Below are 19,281 nucleotides of genomic sequence, written 5' to 3'. Positions count from 1 at the left end.
AAGCACTGGTACACCGTCAGGCTGCCTAGTGTCACACACACCTTTGCACACAGGCGCGGCCCGTGGAGGGAGTTGCGGTGGAGCGAAAGGCGGCACGGGGGAGGGGCAGGGTGGGGGATGCTAAAAACTGGAGTATGGATAATTGGAGGTAAGTAAACAATTTAATTAATAAAACGAATTTCGTAGCGCGCCCTGCATCGCAAAATGTGATGCAGACATAATGAAAAACCTTTTGGAGTTTATTTCACTCTAAGAGCACACTGATCTCACTATGTAGCATGCCCGATTTGCTATATGTGCTCAAAGTTCTGTGGGCTAAAAAGTCACATTTTTAGGGTTGACTTACACAAATATAAAACAGGCCTTGCCTACATGACGAAGGGATACCGTGGTGCTCCTAGCAGACACACACATGTGGGTAGTTTAAATACACTCTGCTGCCGAAATGCGATACATTGCATGCCATGAAAGAGGTGCATTTAGGCACCATTACAATGGACATCTGAAAATTAGAAAGGCCAAAAATGATCTTCCAAAGTAGAGTATATGTTTGGGAGGCAGCACAAGTGCTTTAATACTGTTTATCAATGTTAAAGCACATAGAGTCCCAAAGCTAGCAAAATCAAACAAGACAAATGCTGGACCATGACAAAAGGTGGGTTATTTTTCACACTGCTATATTGTAAGAATGGAACTCGGTTTTTGATGACGCTGTGGTTTCCTGTATTGTAAGTCATCATGTAATTATCTAGGCATTATTATAAGAATTTTATCACATGCATGGAATTCCAAGTTCTGCATATAAGTATTTCTGTACTAATGCATTGTACCTTTAAACTATCAAAGCAGGAAGTTTTTTGCTTGACTTGGTCTTCTTTCTGGTTTTGACATTTCAAGGGGGAATCCAATGCTGGCTCGCTGCCATTATTTGAGTCCATTTCCACAGTCATGATCTCTTGATGTAGATATCTGGAAACCAAACGCACATAGATGTGTAATGATGTTAATCCTTACAAGTGATATGTTATCCAACAAAGTAGAAACACACATTTTAGAAAGTTCATGCAAAGTATTTAAACACAATCGAACATACTGAAATTCAGTTCAGCATTACTGCATTGATGTACATTTGATTGTGTGGAAAGTGATAGGAGGTAAGGGCAGGCGATATGGCTGTTTAGTGGTATGTAATGGATACACGTGGAAGTTAATGTAATCAGGTTAGAGGGTTTCAGTAAACCTTTATCACTTTGAACATATTTCTAGAAAAAAAACGTTTTAATCTTCGGGAAGTACCCAATAATATGAGTGACTATTTCCAGTTACTTTTTTATTTTATTTGTGTCAATTATTTAGAACTGATACAACTTTTCCTGCAATAAAACAAATTATTAGAACAGTATCACAATAACTGCATGAAACAAACTACCCAGAATAGTGCAAATCAATATAGAATTGCTCCAAGGCACACAATTATAAAATCTCATAAGTTAATAGAAAAGTTAAGGAGAAATTACCATCAGCCAAGTTTCCTATTAACAATTATGAGGGTCATTGTGAATTGAATGTTTAAAAAATTATGTTAAGAAATTTCCCAGAGTGTGCCACGTACATGGGGGTTGTGGTAGTCATGCAAAGCTTGAGCAAATTAATGTATGTGGACACCCAATTCTAGTAGTCGTGCAAAGGTTGACCACCTTAATGCATGGGGGCACCACATTCTGCAAGAAGATAGGTTTTAATAAAGTGTGACATGCAGTTAGGAAATCTGGGCTACAGCATAGTAGGTACTTCATGGACTCTCTCCTGCAGTAACTGAATGGCAGGGGATGATACCAGCACTTGGTGCCCAGTCAGAGGGATGCTTGTAGATTGGAAGAACATTAAGACGCATAGAAACATAAGTTACAATAGTGTAGGTCAGGGGGCTCCAACCTTTTCTGCAGTGAGAGCTACATTTGATTTGTGTAAATCATTGTGAGACACTAAAGGGTAATCAAGTAGCACATTGTTAACAGACACCCTCATGCCCAGCTCCATTGACTTTAAGCCTAATGTCCATGAAACCAGATACTATCATTTGAACAAAATACTTTGACCAGTGCCCCTATGACGGGACTGCCATGTGTCAGTGAGAGTATGGTCTTTAGTGAAGTATGAACATGTGTGCATGTGAATGGGACAAAAGTGTATGGGTCACTGAGAGACTATGTTGTATGTACTTGTGACACTGTAATACCTTTCGTCATATGTGGAACAGTTACTTGTATAATAAACACATATAACTCTTTTTTTTAAATGGGAGCAATTCGAAGAGTAGAAAATGTTCTGCAAAAAAGTTCATGATATGGAACATTTTTCTGCACTTTAAATTTATCCCACTTAAAATAGTGGCTGTATTTTTCATTTACGAATATGGCCCTTTGTCTACCAGCCACTGGGAGCAAGATGCCTGCTGTGTGTAAAGGCAACACTTTGAAATGGTAGAAAATCAAACTGAAGAGTTAACTTTATGTTTACATGGATTTCATAGGACTCATCACTTAAATATAATCCCATTTCCAAGAAACACATTTGCAAATACAACGAATCTTGCACCCAGTGACCAGTAGACAAAATACCACATTTATAACAGAAAAATCCAGCCACATGTTTAAATGGGAGGAATTTAAAGTGAAGAAACATGCCTCATAAAACATTGAGGCCCTGATTTCGATCAGAAAGCCTCCGACCACTGGTCGGAGGCTTCCCGACCGACATCGTAGGTTTGAACTCCGACTACCATATTGCAATGACGGCAGTCTGAGTTCATACTGGCCGGTGAATCCAACTCAGTTTCGATGGGCTCAAAGAACCCATCGGCAGTCAGAAGTGTCTCATAATCCCTAACGGACGGCGTTTTTGCCGTTAGGATTATTATGCCACTTTCCAACAGCAGTTCCATGTCAGCCTTTCCAACATGGAACTGCTGTCGGAAGGTGTCTTTGGGGGCCCCTAGCAGGGCCCCCAGCCCTCGGTTGTGACCTGGAAAACCCAGTACTGTTTTTCAGGCACATGGTGCAGGGATTTACACAAACTCCCATTTCTCAAGCTCCCAAAGAGAATTGGGAGTTTGCGACCACACCATGTGCGTTCGCATTGTAATTAAGTGTGCGGAACTGCTGAGCTCTGTTCAGTAGCTTCCCCCACCGAAACAATTTCGGTCGGAAGCAACTCTGACCAACATCAAAATAAGGCCTAAAGACTTAATTGGCTTAAATGAAGGTGGAGAAAAATATTGAGGCTTAATATTTCATAGAAATATTTTTCTTCACTTTAAATTTCTCCCATTTAAAAAAGAAGACTGTGTTCTTCAGTAATAAATATGGCACAGTGTCTACTGGCTACTTCAAGCAAAAGGCCTGCTGTTTGAAAATGTGAGACTTTGAAATGGGAAAAAAATTCAACGAAGAGTTAACTTAGGGCCTAATTGAGCTAATTACGAATTTTAGGTGCGATGAGAGTCGGCGACCACAGCATCAGTGGTCCCACTGTTGTATTATGAGTACGGTCGTCGAGCCGCCATAGTACCGCCACAACTGGCAGGCATATTACAGGTTGCCTCATCGCCAGCAATCTCCTGGCAGTGATCACTCCATGAAAATGCTAGCTCTGAGGAAACTCAGGGTGGCCTACAGAGCCCCCTGTTGCATCAGGGCCTGGGGGTGCATTCAGGGGGGCACATGTTGATCCCCGCTGTCTGTATGCACCTCCTGTCCTGTACAGTATGTACTGCATGACATAGTGCAGTTCCATGCAGGAACGGTCTACGGCAATCCCACGGCTCTGCCTTGCTAATGCTCACACATGACCCTTAGCACGGCGCTGTCATGGGACCACCAAAACACCACCTGCCACACCATTTAAATAATTTGTAATCTGGCGGGGCCGGCGGTTGAATTTTGTGGTGTTGCAGTGAGGCACTGGCGTGGTGGCCTGCTGCCACACCGCCAAAGTAGTAATCAGGCCCTTAATCAAGGTAACTTTCCATTTTAATATTCCATTCACACTATTTAAATTTATTCAGAAACATAATTTTGTTCTTACACTCCAATATTGAGTTGTCAAAGACTTATTTAAGAGTTAAAACCTCAGTGCTTCAGTTCATCACCTCTGTGACCTGGGTCATAACTCTGACTCCAGCACTGCTCATTATCAGGCCCTGCTATCTGTAATGTGAAATACATAATGTAAAATAAGCACAGCCGTCTCTTAACTTTAAAAGTAAAATAAATAACCCTTTGCTAATATTAAAAATGATCTTAAGGCTGTGATCTACACTGAAGGTGTCTAGAAGCTTCTGATAGCTCATTATCGACTGGTTGGAGACACCTGGTGTGGGGATATAAAACCTTTGATAGTCTATGGTTGTGAGGAACCATAATAAACTGTATCAATCAAAGTTATGATTTAATATAAAAGGCCTTATTTAAATCACGGGCGAGGCCTGCTGTACCACCATGGGGACAGAGAACATTACCTAGTCCACATAGGAGCTGCACACCTCATTTGTAAATGACAGCCAAGCAGGGGGACATTTTTAAAAGCATTGACAGTAACCACCATCACAGCGGTTTCTGTCGCAGCACACATCGCTTCCCAAACTCTCAACCTCGGAGCAGACCCTCTAGTCTCTCAGATGACAACACCAGACTCTGCATTACAGCCTGGCAGCTCTTCGGAACTGACGAATCACACCAGCTATTTGTTGCATCCTCGATACTGGACTTTGCAGTGCAATCCCCATCTATGGGATCCTCGATAATGACACAGGTCCTTGCACTGCAGCCTCACCTCATCTCGAAACTGACGTATCGCTTCAGCTGCAGATCGCATCTCCGATGTGGATCCATGCAATGCCCCACAAACCAGGATTTAAGGCACTCTGTTTAGCGGGCCTTGCTGCTTCCCTGTAGATGGCCCATGCTCTGTCACAGTTGGCCTGAACTTGTGACTGCATCCCGATCCAGGACGACCTGATATCCAGAGTTGGTGCTTTACGTCTTAAAACACCCTTTTTTCTAAAGACTTTGGAAATTCAATATCTCCAGTTCTTCTAATTGGACTTTTGGGGTTTTAGCATCTATATTTCCAACCTATTGTGGGATCTATTTTGTGTCATGTTTTCACTATTGTACTGTGTGTAACTAAGTGTTACACAATTACTTTACAGATTGCCTCTACATTAAGCCTGACTGCTCTATGCCAATCTATCAAGGGTTGAGCATAGGATTATTTGGGGTTTGTTTGTGCCTTATCCTTACTATGACAATTTCTGCTGCTTGATCATTGCTCACACAATGAACAACTGCTGAAGTATCAGAAAGTCATTATTGGTCAACAAACATTAATTAATTGGTTAAAAATGTGTAAGTGAAATTCATAACAATGTATTTTGCAACTTAGAATTGTTCTCTATGATGCACTGTGAGAAATTGGGTTGTTGGTTAAGTGGGGTGTTCACCCTGCTCAAGCAACAGCCACTTTGTCTGTCAAGGTGAACCACAAAAGTCACCAAATTAACATGTTCTCTACTCTCTAGTAGATTGCCACAAAAGCACTCCGGCTTAACTTAGATACAACATGTAAAGTGTTTATGTAGCACACAAGGAGTAATAAAGTGGAAACACAACAAAAAATAACCCCACACAAATGTAAGAAGTACATTTTTTAGAAATTATTTGACACCAAAAAGACAAACATCCAATCAGAGTAACAAAAGTTATGAATTTTTTAATTTTAAGCTAAAATCTACTACCTAAAAGATTAAAGTGACAACTGCGAACATTTAGTCGCGCAAGTACGGGTGAAAGTCAAACTATTTGGCTGACCACGATAGAGCTTGGTTTGGATACAAGAAGTGGATTGGGTGCAGCTGCCATTACCTTTGGATTTAGGAGAAATTTCAACAAAAATGGTCTGAGAAGCTAAAGTTTCAGCGGGGCAAGGCTGCTGTCGGTGTCCAGGAGGTGTTGTTGTGGCTGAGCCACTGACGAAGTCACCATGAAGATTTACACATTGGGGCTTAGTCTCTTTTTTGAAAGTCGACAACCTTCAGCTGGACGATGCTGCAAGCTGTAACTGACAAGGACTCTCGATGCCAAATATGCCATTTGCGAATAATCACTGAATAGGATTTGCTGCTGTGGAGAAGAATGTAGCAGGAGCTACCGCAAAGTCAATCTGGCCTGTAATGCACCTTGAGGGGATTGACGAGCAGATAGGTCCCAGAACAACATGTTCTAAGTTCCAAATTATGGATTTGGGTTGTCTCAGTGGCGTCACTAGGGGGGTGCGGGGGGTGCGGACCGCACCGGGTGACACCAATACATGGGGTGACACCAATCTGCACTGCAGCCTCGCCTCTGCTCTCACCTTTACTGTCGCTCCCTGTGCAAGCTTGTCCCTCATGCTGTTCACACTCGCCAGCGTCTCGCAGGAGATCTGCAATGCTTGACTGCAATTTTTTTTGCTCACAGTCACAAGTTAACTCTATAGCAGCCTAGCTCATCTGAGGGTGCATGGTTTCCTATTTTTCAGTATCTTGCACAGTCTTCAGTTTTCCAGTGAACCAGTTCCAAATTTCAGCTTGGTCGTCAGTACAGTGCCATCTGTTGTTCGCACTCTTGTTTAATCAAATCCAGGGAAGACAGATGGAGTAAGAGAGAGAGGGGGACAGAGGGAGTAAGACAGAGAGAGAGGGAGATAAAGGGAGTAAGACACAGAGAGAGGGAGCTAGAGGGAGTAAGACCGAGAAAGAGAGAGCTAGAGTGAGAAAGAGAGGGAGCTAGAGTGAGAAAGACAGCGATAGAGGGAGTAAGACAGAGAGAGGGAGACAGAGGTAGCTAGAGGAAGTAAGACAGAGAGAGAGGGAGCTAGACAGAGAGAGGGAGCTAGAGGGAGTAAGATAGAGAGAGAGGGAGCTAGAAGGAGCAAGACAGAGAGAGGGAGCTAGAGGAAATAAGAGAGAGGGAGCTAGAGGGAGCAAGACAGAGAGAGAGGGAGCTAGAGGGAGTAAGACAGAGAGAGGGAGCTAGAGGGAGGAAGACAGAGAGAGAGGGAGCTAGAGGGAATAAGTGAGAGGGAGAGGGAGCTAGAGGGAGTAAGACCGAGAAAGAGAGAGCTAGAGTGAGAAAGAGAGGGAGCTAGAGTGAGAAAGACAGAGATAGCGGGAGTAAGACAGAGAGAGGGAGACAGAGGTAGCTAGAGGAAGTAAGACAGAGAGAGAGGGAGCTAGACAGAGAGAGGGAGCTAGAGGGAGTAAGATAGAGAGAGAGGGAGCTAGAAGGAGCAAGACAGAGAGAGGGAGCTAGAGGGAATAAGAGAGAGGGAGCTAGAGGGAGTAAGACAGAGAGAGGGAGTAAGATAGAGAGAGAGGGAGCTAGAGGGAGGAAGACAGAGAGAGAGGGAGCTAGAGGGAATAAGAGAGAGGGGGCTAGAGGGAGGAAGACAGAGAGAGGGAGCTAGAGGGAGTAAGACAGAGAGAGGGAGCTAGAGAGAGCAAGACAGAGAGAGAGGGAGCTAGAGGGAGTAAGACGGAGAGAGAGGGAGATAAAGGGAGTAAGACAGAGAGAGAGGGAGCTAGAGGGAGTAAGACAGAGAGAGAGGGAGACAGAGGGGGCTAGAGGGAGGAAGACAGAGAGAGGGAGCTAGAGGGAGTAAGATAGAGAGAGGGAGCTAGAGAAAGCAAGACAGAGAGAGAGGGAGCTAGAGGGAGTAAGACGGAGAGAGAGGCAGATAAAGGGAGTAAGACAGAGAGAGAGGGAGCTAGAGGGAGTAAGACAGAGAGAGAGAGAGCTAGAGTGAGAAAGAAAGAGAGGGAGCTAGAGTGAGGAAGACAGAGAGAGAGGGAGCTAGAGGGAGTAATACAGCGAGAGGGAGACAGAGGTAACTAGAGGAAGTAAGACAGAGAGAGAGGGAGCTAGACAGAGAGAGTGAGCTAGAGGGAGTAAGATAGAGAGGGAGCTAGAGGGAGCAAGACAGAGAGAGAGGGAGCTAGAGGGAATAAGAGAGAGGGAGTTAGAGTGAGCAAGAGAGAGGGAGCTAGAGGGAGTAAGACACAGAGAGAGGGAGCTAGAGGGAGTAAGAGAGAGAGGGAGCTAGAGGGAGTAAGACAGAGAGAGAGGGAGCTAGAGGGAGTAAGACAGAGAGAGAGGGAGACAGAGGGAGCTAGAGGGAGTAAGACAGAGAGAGAGAGGGAGCTAGACAGAGAGAGAGGGAGCTAGAGGGAGTAAGACAGAGAGAGAGGGAGCTAGAGGGAGTAAGACAGAGAGAGAGGGAGCTAGAGGGAGCTAGACAGAGAGGGAGCTAGAGGGAGTAAGACAGAGAGATAGGGAGACAGAGGGAGCTAAGGGGAGTAAGACAGAGAGAGAGGGAGACATGGGGAGCTAGTGGGAGCAAGAGAGGGAGCTGGAGGGAGCTAGACAGAGAGAGGGAGCTAGAGGGAGTAAGACAGAGAGAGGGAGCTAGAGAGAGTAAGACAGAGAGAGGGAGACAGAGGGAGCTAGAGGGAGTAAGACAGCGAGAGAGGGAGCTAGACAGAGAGAGGGAGCTAGAGGGAGTAAGATAGAGAGAGAGGGAGCTAGAGCAAGACAGAGAGAGAGGGAGCTAGAGGGAGTAAGAGAGAAAGAGGGAGCTAGAGGGAGCAAGACAGAGAGGGAGGGAGCTAGACGGAGCAAGACAGAGAGAGAGGGAGCTAGAGGGAGCAAGACAGAGCAGGAGCTAGAGGGAGTAAGAGAGAGGGAGCTTGAGGGAGCTAGAGGGAGTAAGACAGAGAGAGAGGGAGCTAGAGGGAGTAAGACAGAGAGAGAAGGAGCTAGAGGGAGTAAGACAGAGAGAGAGGGAGCTAGAGGAAGTAAGACAGAGAGGGAGACAGAGGGAGCTAGAGGGAGTAAGACAGCTAGAGGGAGCTAGACAGAGAGAGGGAGCTAGAGGGAGTAAGACAGTACCTAGCGCCGTACATTCCCGACAGAGGTGGTCCATGCGGTAAGTCGTGAGGGGGTGACATCATGAGTTACCCGCACCGGGTGACACCAACCCCAGTGACGCCACTGGGTTGTCTAGGCACCTTTAACACCACTTCCAAGGGTCCAGGGCTGGAAATGCACCACCTGGAGGCTTAACACTCACTCAGGCTGGGTCCAGCTCTGAGTTCAAGATAGCTGGAGCCTTTTCTGTCCAGAATGCTGGCAAACTAGCCCTTGGAGTCTCTCTGGATTCCCTGGTACGAAGAGGTGGAACAGGGCTCAGGAAGCAGGGTAGGACTCTGAGGGTTCAAGTCCTTTCAGGTGTAGAAAAGTATTTTTCTGAAGTACTCAGCAGGCACTCCGCTGATAGTCCTTCCACAAGCCAGAAATAAAACTGAAAAGTGAGTCTCACTGTCCTATTCTTATACCTTTGCCTTCTTTGAAGTAGGAGATGCTTAAAGATTATTCCCTTTGAAGTGTTTGGAGTTTACTGCCTTCCCTGCTGTGTCTCGAGTCTGAGTTCATGCACAATGAGGCAGTGTGAAGTCCTTTGTGTGAAGGCAGAGCACAACTTAATGACTTGTAAGTGGGGATGTATCCAGGTCTGCACCCCCATCCTACCAGCAATGACCCATCCATGCACACCGAATCCCTTTATTGTGTGGCTGTTTGAGAGGAAAAACAAAGTCCAGCTGCCAACTACACTCAAGTCATTTGACCCAGGAACAGGCTGCATGCACACAATACCCAGGGCAGGAAAATTGTAACTATAAAAATGGCATTTTTAAAATTGTAACTTAAAATCCGATTTTACCATTAAAGAGAGTTTGAAAATACAAAGCCTCAGACACCAAACATGAAATCTCTGCCAGTTCCCAATCAAATGCTAGCATTTATTACATTTAATAAGGCAAGCCAGTGTTATCCTTTGGTAGTGAAAACATTAATTTGGGAGTTTTTCACTACCAGGACATGTAAACCTAAAAATACATCTCCCACCTTTTAATTTGAATGAATCCTGCGCGATGGGTTGCCTAGGTCTTACCTTACAGGTGATTTACATGTAATAAAAGGGGAGTTTAAGTCTTGGCAAGGGGTCACTTTGGTAAGTTTAATTGGAAGTTTAAACTGCATTCAGGGTGCAAAGGTAGATTTTAGACATGTTTAAAGAGGTTATCTTAGTGAGAACAAAATATCAGCTTCAAGCTTACTTGTAACATTTAATTTACAGGTTGTGAGTATATGGTATGCCACTTTACTAGGGACGTATGAGTAAATTATATATGCCAATCAGCTGTAAGCCAAAGTTCCCATGTTTTAGGGAGTGAGCACAAACACTTTAGCACTGGTTATCAGTCCAAACTCCAGCAAAAACAAGTTCAGAATGATAGGAGGCAAGACGTTTAGGTAAGACCCCCCTAAGGCTGACAGGTCTAATATGCACTTTTGAATCTGAGTTGTCCTTTACAGTTCAAGACAAAGTGCAGTTCTGAATGGCCTCATATTAGACCAAGACAATGTAGTTCCAGGAACGACTCATATGTCAAGTGCTCTTAGAAAAGATAATTCTAGAAGCAACAGAAAAGGTTCCCCTCTAAAAGATGCACAATTCTAATTAGAGGCAGGCCACTCTGATCCACTATACAACAATTTAGAAATTCCGGCTAATCATTAAGACTGATTATCTGAATAAAGATTAAACTGCTATTTAGAGGGGAGATGGGCGATCTTGACCAGACTTCTCCTTGAGGGTGCTCCCACGTTCTCACGCTCTCACTGTGCCAAAACAAATGACTGGAGGCAGAGATGTAAAATCCCCTCCATGGTACCACTGGTGCAGTCTGTAATTTCAATAGAGTGTATGTAGATCTGAATGGAATTAGACTAGCATCAAGCGAAGTGTTTCTCTGAGAAGCCCTTATGCCTCTGTCACGGTCCTGAAATGTTCAGTATTCTCTGATCATCTTTATTATAGAGTTCCTAGGGAGCTAAAACTGATGTAGACACATATATGTCTGATATCAAGAAAAATAGGGGAGGAAAAATGCTGCTACCTTACCAACTTAAATGTTGCCATGTGAGGCAGCCAGTTAGCAAATGTTACCTTCTTGGAAAGGATGTTTCATATTTGTTGCTCACATTCAAGATCATTGGATAGGAAAAATGAAGTTGTTAAAAAACAAAACTCTTAAAATACATATGACTTTGCTATGTTTGCCAACTACCCTGTGATGTGTATGTCTGACATACATTTCCTGCGTTGCCTTCCCAACATTGTTGTTGATTTCTGTACACAAAACTCGTAAATTGCCGAGTTTTGATAAAAGCGAAATCCTATTCACTCTGTCTTCCGTATCTTGATTCTGTAAACAAATATATAGATGGATGTCTATGCCTTTTCTCTTTGAAGAATAGAACACACGTGTGTGTATAGATTGCATGCAGGTTTTATCTATAGCGTTACTCGCAGGTCTCAATGGTTAAACATGTAAAATACAAAAACACTTGCTGTTGCTCAAAAATAAAATGAAATTAATTAATAAGTAACCTCTGATTTTAGGAATGAAAATTAATTCTTTACATGGAAATAAAATGATAAATACACAAATAACTTGCCCAGTAACCAAGTGATCTAATTCAAAGCGTAATATCGAGAAGTCAACTGTAAAAAAAAGCACCTCACCCTAGCACTACTTGTTATCAAGGTAGAGATATTTATATCTTTTTAATGAATGTATTTTAATATGTATACAAGGTGCTAATACCACCAATGGATCCTTATGAGTGCTGATGCTCTGGGTAAAGGAGGAGCATATTGCAGGCAGAGTGGACATGGATTTCCGATTTACTGCCTGGTGTCTAAGATGGTCCTTCAGATGGTGAGACAAAATGTGCACTAAGAAAATTAAAGAAAAGGTGATGAGCAGTGAATTGCAGTGTATTATATTAAACAAAATTAATAAAAGAATACATTATAACATTGCCTGGTTTCTAGGGGATATTATCAACGGATTTGTCAAACGAAGAATGTTTTCTTCGGTAGGAAATGGAACAACAGCAGCTGGGATTACAGCTGTAATTGACCACGTGGGGAGCGGCAGGGTGGATCGCACAGGATTGGCTCGTCTGACAAGATTACCTGAAATCTACTCAAAGTAAACGAAGACCGTAACAATGTGTGGAAGGCGTGTGCATAGCAGGGGGGTAGATAAATCCTGAAAGAAGTAATTATCTGTTCCGAAAAAGATAGGCACCACGCCATGAAAAATAAGAACCCATTAAAAGAAGCAGGAGTTTTCAGTTCAGGGAATTAAAACATGCTGGTTAACTTTAAACTGAAAATCAGAAAGTGTATATTTCACTCAGAACTGGATACACTCACGGGTGACTAGCAGCGCTCTACACATCTACTGATGATAGAGTACTGGACGAGGGAGTGAGTTTGCTTCTGGCCGGCTACATCAGAGAGTGTAGTAGATTGACACACATTGTCCCAAATCACTGTTTGTTTCCGTTCTTAAACGGACTCCAAAGTCATGAGCAGTATATACTGCACACATTTGTCACTTTAACGTAGTCTTTAGAAGAGATAAAGGTCATTTTGTGGTGGAAAACGTGAGATTCGAAAAATAATAGGAGTTACGTCATCAAGAGAGAGACCTGTTGCTAAACATCGTTGTCCGTTTGCAAATGCATTTCCGACTTGCAATTCGCATGTGTGGGTCCTTCAAGCTCTAATGATGAAAATGTATTTCCGTGTGTCACTGGACTCGTAAGAGACAATAAATAACAGAGCAGTAGACGTGCTTCCGCTGATTTTTAGGTGTGGTGTTATACTACACTTTTTGATTATACTAAAATTACAGCTGTGGTATACTTATAAGGGGTTCAGCTCGCATTCGCCATTCTTTGGTCTGTTGCTGCCCCCTTCATTACAGCATACAGCTGGGTATTTTTTTTTTTGTAGAGTTTTTATATAGCGCGAACTAGACACGAACCGAATCAGGTATCAGAGCGCTTTACATAGTACAAGTTACGTTTTTACATGAGGACACACACTTTCATTTTTTTAGGCACGGGGAGATTAAGGGGCAGATTTATGTTAACTGGCGCATCCCCAGGGATGCGCCAGTTAATGTGCGCCACAGTGCGCCACAGCTCCGCCACCCATGGTGCGCCGCATTTACAATGCGGCGCACCATGGGGCAAAAACGGCACAGATGCGTGACGCATCTGTGCCGTAAAGGCGGCGCATTGCTGGAGTTGCGTCGCAAGCGCGACGCAGCTCCAGCAAGGCTCGGGGGTGCCCTATCTGACCAATGCTGCATCAAGACCTACGCCTGCTTCAAGCAGGCGCAGGCTTTTGACGCAGCATTGGCCTGAAAGTGACTGAGTGAAATCTTATAGATTTCACTCAGCCACTTTTGCGAGGCGCACCTGCCCCGGAACGCCCACCCTGCGGCGGAACGCCCACAAGCGGCGCAGGGCTTTACAACGTGACGCATCTGCCTAGATGCGTCACGTTGTAAATCGTTCGTAGGGATGCGCCACGTTTACGCCACCTTGCGTGACGCAACAGCGGCGTAAACGTGGCGCAAGGCCTTCATAAATCTGCCCCTAAGTGATTTGCCCAGAATCACAGGAGGTTTTGGTATTGCCTAAATGAGCCACTTGAGTAGTTGACTACATTCATTGTGAGTGACATCTTTCTGCTGTTTCAGTTTCACAAGGTGCACATACACACGTTGTTCATTTCCCTGCCAGGCACTACTATACAGACGTGTGCTTTTAGAGGTCAAAATATATGTTTCCATTAAGCTGATGGCTTATTTTTTATATTTTCAAGGCCAGAAGCTTCCCAAACAATCACGTTTGCAAAGCACCCTAACAAACGCAGCATTGACAGAACAACAGAGCTATTGGCGTTGCCAATGTGTTTATGTTGATGCGTGCAGGGCCGGGATATGCCTGGCCCTTTCCCGGTCCTCAGTCTTGAGAGGAAGGTGAGAACTGTGGGCCCGGAAACCGCAGTCGCACATTTATGACGGGCGTTTTGCTCTTACAATTCTGCTGCCTAGGTTTTGTGTTGCGCAGATGTGAATTTACAGGGCAGAGGATCAGTTTCTCCTGAAGTGCGCAGCTTCAGTCCCCAGCACCTGTAAGTGAAGTCTCGGCAGAATACGTTACCAGCTGCAACTTTCTCAAGCTGTGTTGAGAAGTGCTGACAGACATCTTCGAGGAATTTTCCTTCAAGTATGTAAGCGACCTCGTTTCCAGCTTTCACATAATGGCCATTATACAAAAACTAATCCGATTACGCTGCAAGGGGAACATAATTTTCTGTTTCCAGGAATGCAGAACTCCGGTAGCTAATATATGAGTTGGAAAGCATGGACATAATGTTCGTACATGTAATAGGTGTGTTACAAGAAACCTGCACTTCATTTTACAAAATATAACGCATGATGTACCTTAACATGTAAAATAACCTGTAGGACAAAAAAAACCTCAGCAGTATTCCAACTTTCGCTACAAGTATCTTTCTCACAAGTTCACATTAATATACTACGATATTTATCACAAACATGTCATTTTACATATTTGTGGGATTTTAAAATAGACATACCTGGAACCTGCAAGTAGTTTCCAGCTGCTCCTAGTCCATCAGTGTGATGCAAAGAGACGTCTTTGAGCAAGATGTGCTAACCTTTAGCAGCTCACAATGATTAACTCTCCTTTAACTGATCTTTGCCCAAAACAAACTGAAACAGGACCCGGGCAAACAGTTTGCATCGTTCCTACCCCCTCTTCAAACGCACCGCCCCCCAACATGCATGCGATCAAAAACATGTTGCTCTTCGAAAGGTAAATACAATTATCTGGAAAAAGTTATTTTATAAGGGTGCCACACAAACAAAATACCTCTACAACCCATTCAAACAATATAGGAGGAAACCATGACTTCGAGCATCTCATATTAATTAGCATTGGAACACTAGCCATCTACACAAACTAAGTTGCCTTGAAATGCTTTCTGCCTTGGTGGGATTAATGCACAGCAGAAGCAGAATCGTCGAGTTTCCCCTTTATGCCATTGTGGGGGTTATTTTAGCACTGCCCATACGCCACACAATGGCCTCTTGGCGTTGGTGACTGAGAGGACTAGTGTTACTGTGACATCAGACATATGACGTGAGGGAACACAATCCCTTTATGTGGCACGATAATATAAGGCAGGGCTCGAGTCAGGGTACCACGCGGGTGGACGGCGTCCCCCCACTTATTTTACCGGGAGCTCGATAACTGGAGCAAATGAAGCCACACATTCACTCTTTGGCCTCTCTGGGGCGAGACCGGAGCTCATTCAGAATGCTGCTCAGGCGCTGGCTTCTCTGATGCAATACAAAAGAGGGTGGTGATGGAAGGAGCATCTGAACCAATCAAACACTCACACCCAGTCAAAAGATCTGGGTTTGATCCATCACCGTTCTTTAGCCCACTCTGCCACCCCAGTTCAGACATGGCTATATGCAAATCAGTCTGACCCTGTGCCTCATGGGAACAGTCCAGCCCGGACTGCCAAGCCATGTCTTCCCTGGACCGGAAACAAGCTTCCGAGGACCGGTTTCTGGCATTACAGCCGTCTTCAGCCCGGCTTGCTTGAATCCAGTGGCAAAGTGAGCAAGGGACTCACGTCTGAGCATACCCTGCCACACTTATGGCGGCCAAAGTGGTACAAAAGAGGGTGGTGATGGAAGGAGCATCTGAACCAATCAAACACTCACACCCAGCCAAAGATCTTGGTTTGATCCATCACCGTTCTTTAGCCCACTCTGCCACCCCAGTTCAGACATGTCTATATGCAAATCAGTCTGACCCTGTGCCTCATGGGAACAGTCCAGCCCGAACTGCCAAGCCATGTCTTCCCTGGACCGGAAACAAGGTTCCGAGGACTGGTTTCTGGCATTACAGCCGTCTTCAGCCCGGCTTGCTTGAATCCAGTGGCAAAGTGAGCAAGGGACTCACGTCTGAGCATACCCTGCCACACTTGTGGCGAAGGAGAAGCTTCAAAGGCCTGTTGCCTTTGTGAGCTTCCCCAGGCCACTTGCTGCTTTCAGCTACTGGTCTCCACTGGTTCTGACCCCCACTGTGGGCGTGAGAACTGACAGGAAAAACAAGTGAGGAAGAGAGGTGTGTCCACCTCTGCCAACTACACCCTTCAGGTGGGGGAGGCAAGGTGAAGCACAACTTTCAGTCCTCGCCATCTTGCAGTTGGAGAGACCCAGCCAACCAGGGAAAAGCCTACGCCCCTTCCCACTGGAGGGTGGTATAATAGGGTGTGTACCCACCCCAGGGAAGGGATCCACTGTTCCCAACCTTTTTACCTACATGTAATGCCCCTAAATCTAGTATTTAGGGGCACCCCTGAACCTTGTTTCTTCAGACAAGAACCTGCAAGAAGAAAAGAAGAAGAAGGATCGAATAGCCGCGCCAAAGCTACCAAGAGAAGAACACCCACTGACTTGGCCCCAGCCCTACCGACCTGTCCCCACCTCAGACTTGCTCCAGCAAAATCTGGTGTGACATGCAGCTAGCAACTTCAAGAAACACCGAGGACCAACCGGCCTTCAATCCCAAAGACTTTGTCTCCATGAACACCGGATTTGTTCAAACCCTAGACTCCAGCTCGGCAAGTATCCGCAAGTTTGCACCACTCTGCACCTGACGCCCACAGCCCAAGTTTGAGTTGCCCAACACCACAAGGAGGTCTCCCGGGTGATCCTGATCTGAGAACCAGTGATCCTTGACCTGCCTCCAGCCGATGCCTGTAGCCTCAAACAGGAAGGTGCCCCGAACTGTGACCAAGAGCTGGTAAGAAGATCCGACCCTAAAAGGCACCCGTGCGCCCGACGCCCCTCGGGCTGGGGTTGCCCAACCGACAGTGCCTAACCAACCCCCAAGATCCCAACTTACCTCTCCAAGTGTTAGTTCCACCTAGAATATCTTCATTCCCAAGCCTGCAGTGCTTTTGCAAACCGGAGACTACCCATTGAAAGCTACAGGGCTTCTGACGCCAAAACATCACTCTGCACCCGGTCACCTCAGTGCCGCTCAGGGTGCATCTTTTGTGCTGGCCTAAACCCCCAAATGCCCTGGGCTTAAGTCCAGGAGCTTTGCTCCAACAACCCAGTGGCCTGCTTGTCAGCCGCCACCAGCCGGAGGTCCCCTATCCTTCCTTGAATAACTTTGGGCCTCAGCACTCTGCCGCTGAGGGTGTAACAAGAGTACATCCTTGACCCTGGGGGAACCCTGAGTCTAACAGCAGAATATCAACTGCCTCAAAAAGTACTTATCTTTAAACAGATAACACTATTTTCCTCCATAGGTTAACATTGACGGTTTTTCTATGGAAAGTTTTTAAGTGTGGAGTTGGAAAACCTAAAGAAATCGTTTTAAATTGTACTAAGTAACAAAAATGCTTTTACTTACCTGTTTTCAGGAAATGTCCAAGAGCAGTATCCAAGCATGCTGCACTGTGTAAGAAAAGTAATCTCAAAAGTAACTAACCTGTAATTTTACTAAAAATCCTTTACAAAGTATATGTACTGTATTCTGATATGCATTGCATTAACAGTAACTCTACTGTAATCAAATTAAAGTACATTTACAATTGCAATTCAAACTATTTATAAACTGCAATCATATTGTAAAGTATCTATTGCTTACATGTGCCAGGCTTGCTTGGTTCTAGAAAATAAAATAACTAAAAGCATATTTTTTTACAAAAACAATTGGTCTGAAGTTCAGTCTTTGAGTGTGTGAATGCATTTGCTGACTTAGTGTGTACAACAAATGCTTAACACTGTCCTCTGATAAAGCTTTACTGCTCGACCACACTACCACAAATAGAGAGTGAGGTGCAATCTACGTTACCTCTGCCTACCTTTTGGGTTGCACTGGACTCTGTGCACACTACACTTCACTTTGGTATAGTATATACTCAGCCAGCTTCCTACAATGATGAACTGAAGTAATTTCATTCTGTGATTATAAGGTACTAATCATTGATCCTTCCAAAACTGGTCTCTTTTGTGTATGTTTCAGAAAAAAGAGAAAGATACTTCATGTTTGTCACTGTATTCTTCATCAAACAATTGATCTTGGGCTGAGGGCACTGAACAAACCTCTTCTCCATGACAGGGCCTCTATGTTATTCTTAGATTTTCCAGCCTTAGGGCGGTCCTCCCCCAAATGTGTTGCCTTCCCCTTCCATTTTTCAGTTCTCGTTTTTGCTGGTCTTAGGTATCTGTGCAATTTACCATTGCTAGCCAACGCTAAAGTGCTTGTGCTCCCTTATGTAAACATGGTAACATTGAATGATCTCCAAATGGCATATTTAGTTTACTTGTACAACTGTAGTAAAGTGACACTACGCATGCGGCTAGCAGTGGTGGCTGGCATCTATGGGGAGCAGGCACGGGTGAGCACAAATAAAATAAATAAATACAATATTTAACACTTACTTCCATACCTGCTCCGCTTCTTTTTTTAACTGCAGCCCGACCACCAGGAAACTGCCGAGATTTTCCAGCCTTAGGGCGGTCCTCCCCCAAATGTGTTGCCTTCCCCTTCCATTTTTCAGTTCTCGTTTTTGCTGGTCTTAGGTATCTGTGCAATTTACCATTGCTAGCCAACGCTAAAGTGCTTGTGCTCCCTTATGTAAACATGGTAACATTGAATGATCTCCAAATGGCATATTTAGTTTACTTGTACAACTGTAGTAAAGTGACACTACGCATGCGGCTAGCAGTGGTGGCTGGCATCTATGGGGAGCAGGCACGGGTGAGCACAAATAAAATAAATAAATACAATATTTAACACTTACTTCCATACCTGCTCCGCTTCTTTTTTTAACTGCAGCCCGACCACCAGGAAACTGCCGAGATTTTCCAGCCTTAGGGCGGTCCTCCCCCAAATGTGTTGCCTTCCCCTTCCATTTTTCAGTTCTCGTTTTTGCTGGTCTTAGGTATCTGTGCAATTTACCATTGCTAGCCAACGCTAAAGTGCTTGTGCTCCCTTATGTAAACATGGTAACATTGAATGATCTCCAAATGGCATATTTAGTTTACTTGTACAACTGTAGTAAAGTGACACTACGCATGCGGCTAGCAGTGGTGGCTGGCATCTATGGGGAGCAGGCACGGGTGAGCACAAATAAAATAAATAAATACAATATTTAACACTTACTTCCATACCTGCTCCGCTTCTTTTTTTA

The 19,281-nt window shown here is 44.6% G+C and overlaps 1 protein-coding gene across 1 annotated transcript in view; it reads right to left on the bottom strand.

Moving 5' to 3' along the window:
- The window catches only part of LOC144813832 (solute carrier organic anion transporter family member 1C1-like), a 490,557-nt gene extending 475,812 nt beyond the window's left edge, over positions 1–14,745 (bottom strand). The window contains exons 1-2 of the mRNA XM_078674055.1: positions 14,632–14,745; positions 831–969 (exon numbers count right to left, since the gene is read on the bottom strand). Of these exons, the coding sequence (XP_078530181.1) occupies positions 831–950 (120 nt within the window). The 5' untranslated portion in view covers positions 951–969; positions 14,632–14,745. The remainder of the gene's footprint in view (positions 1–830; positions 970–14,631) is intronic.
- Between the last annotated feature and the right edge of the window lie 4,536 nt (positions 14,746–19,281).

The sequence above is a fragment of the Lissotriton helveticus genome, chromosome 1_1, assembly GCF_964261635.1.
Source record: "Lissotriton helveticus chromosome 1_1, aLisHel1.1, whole genome shotgun sequence".
Taxonomy (NCBI): Eukaryota; Metazoa; Chordata; class Amphibia; order Caudata; family Salamandridae; genus Lissotriton; species Lissotriton helveticus.
This window is presented reverse-complemented; position numbering and strand designations above follow the sequence as displayed.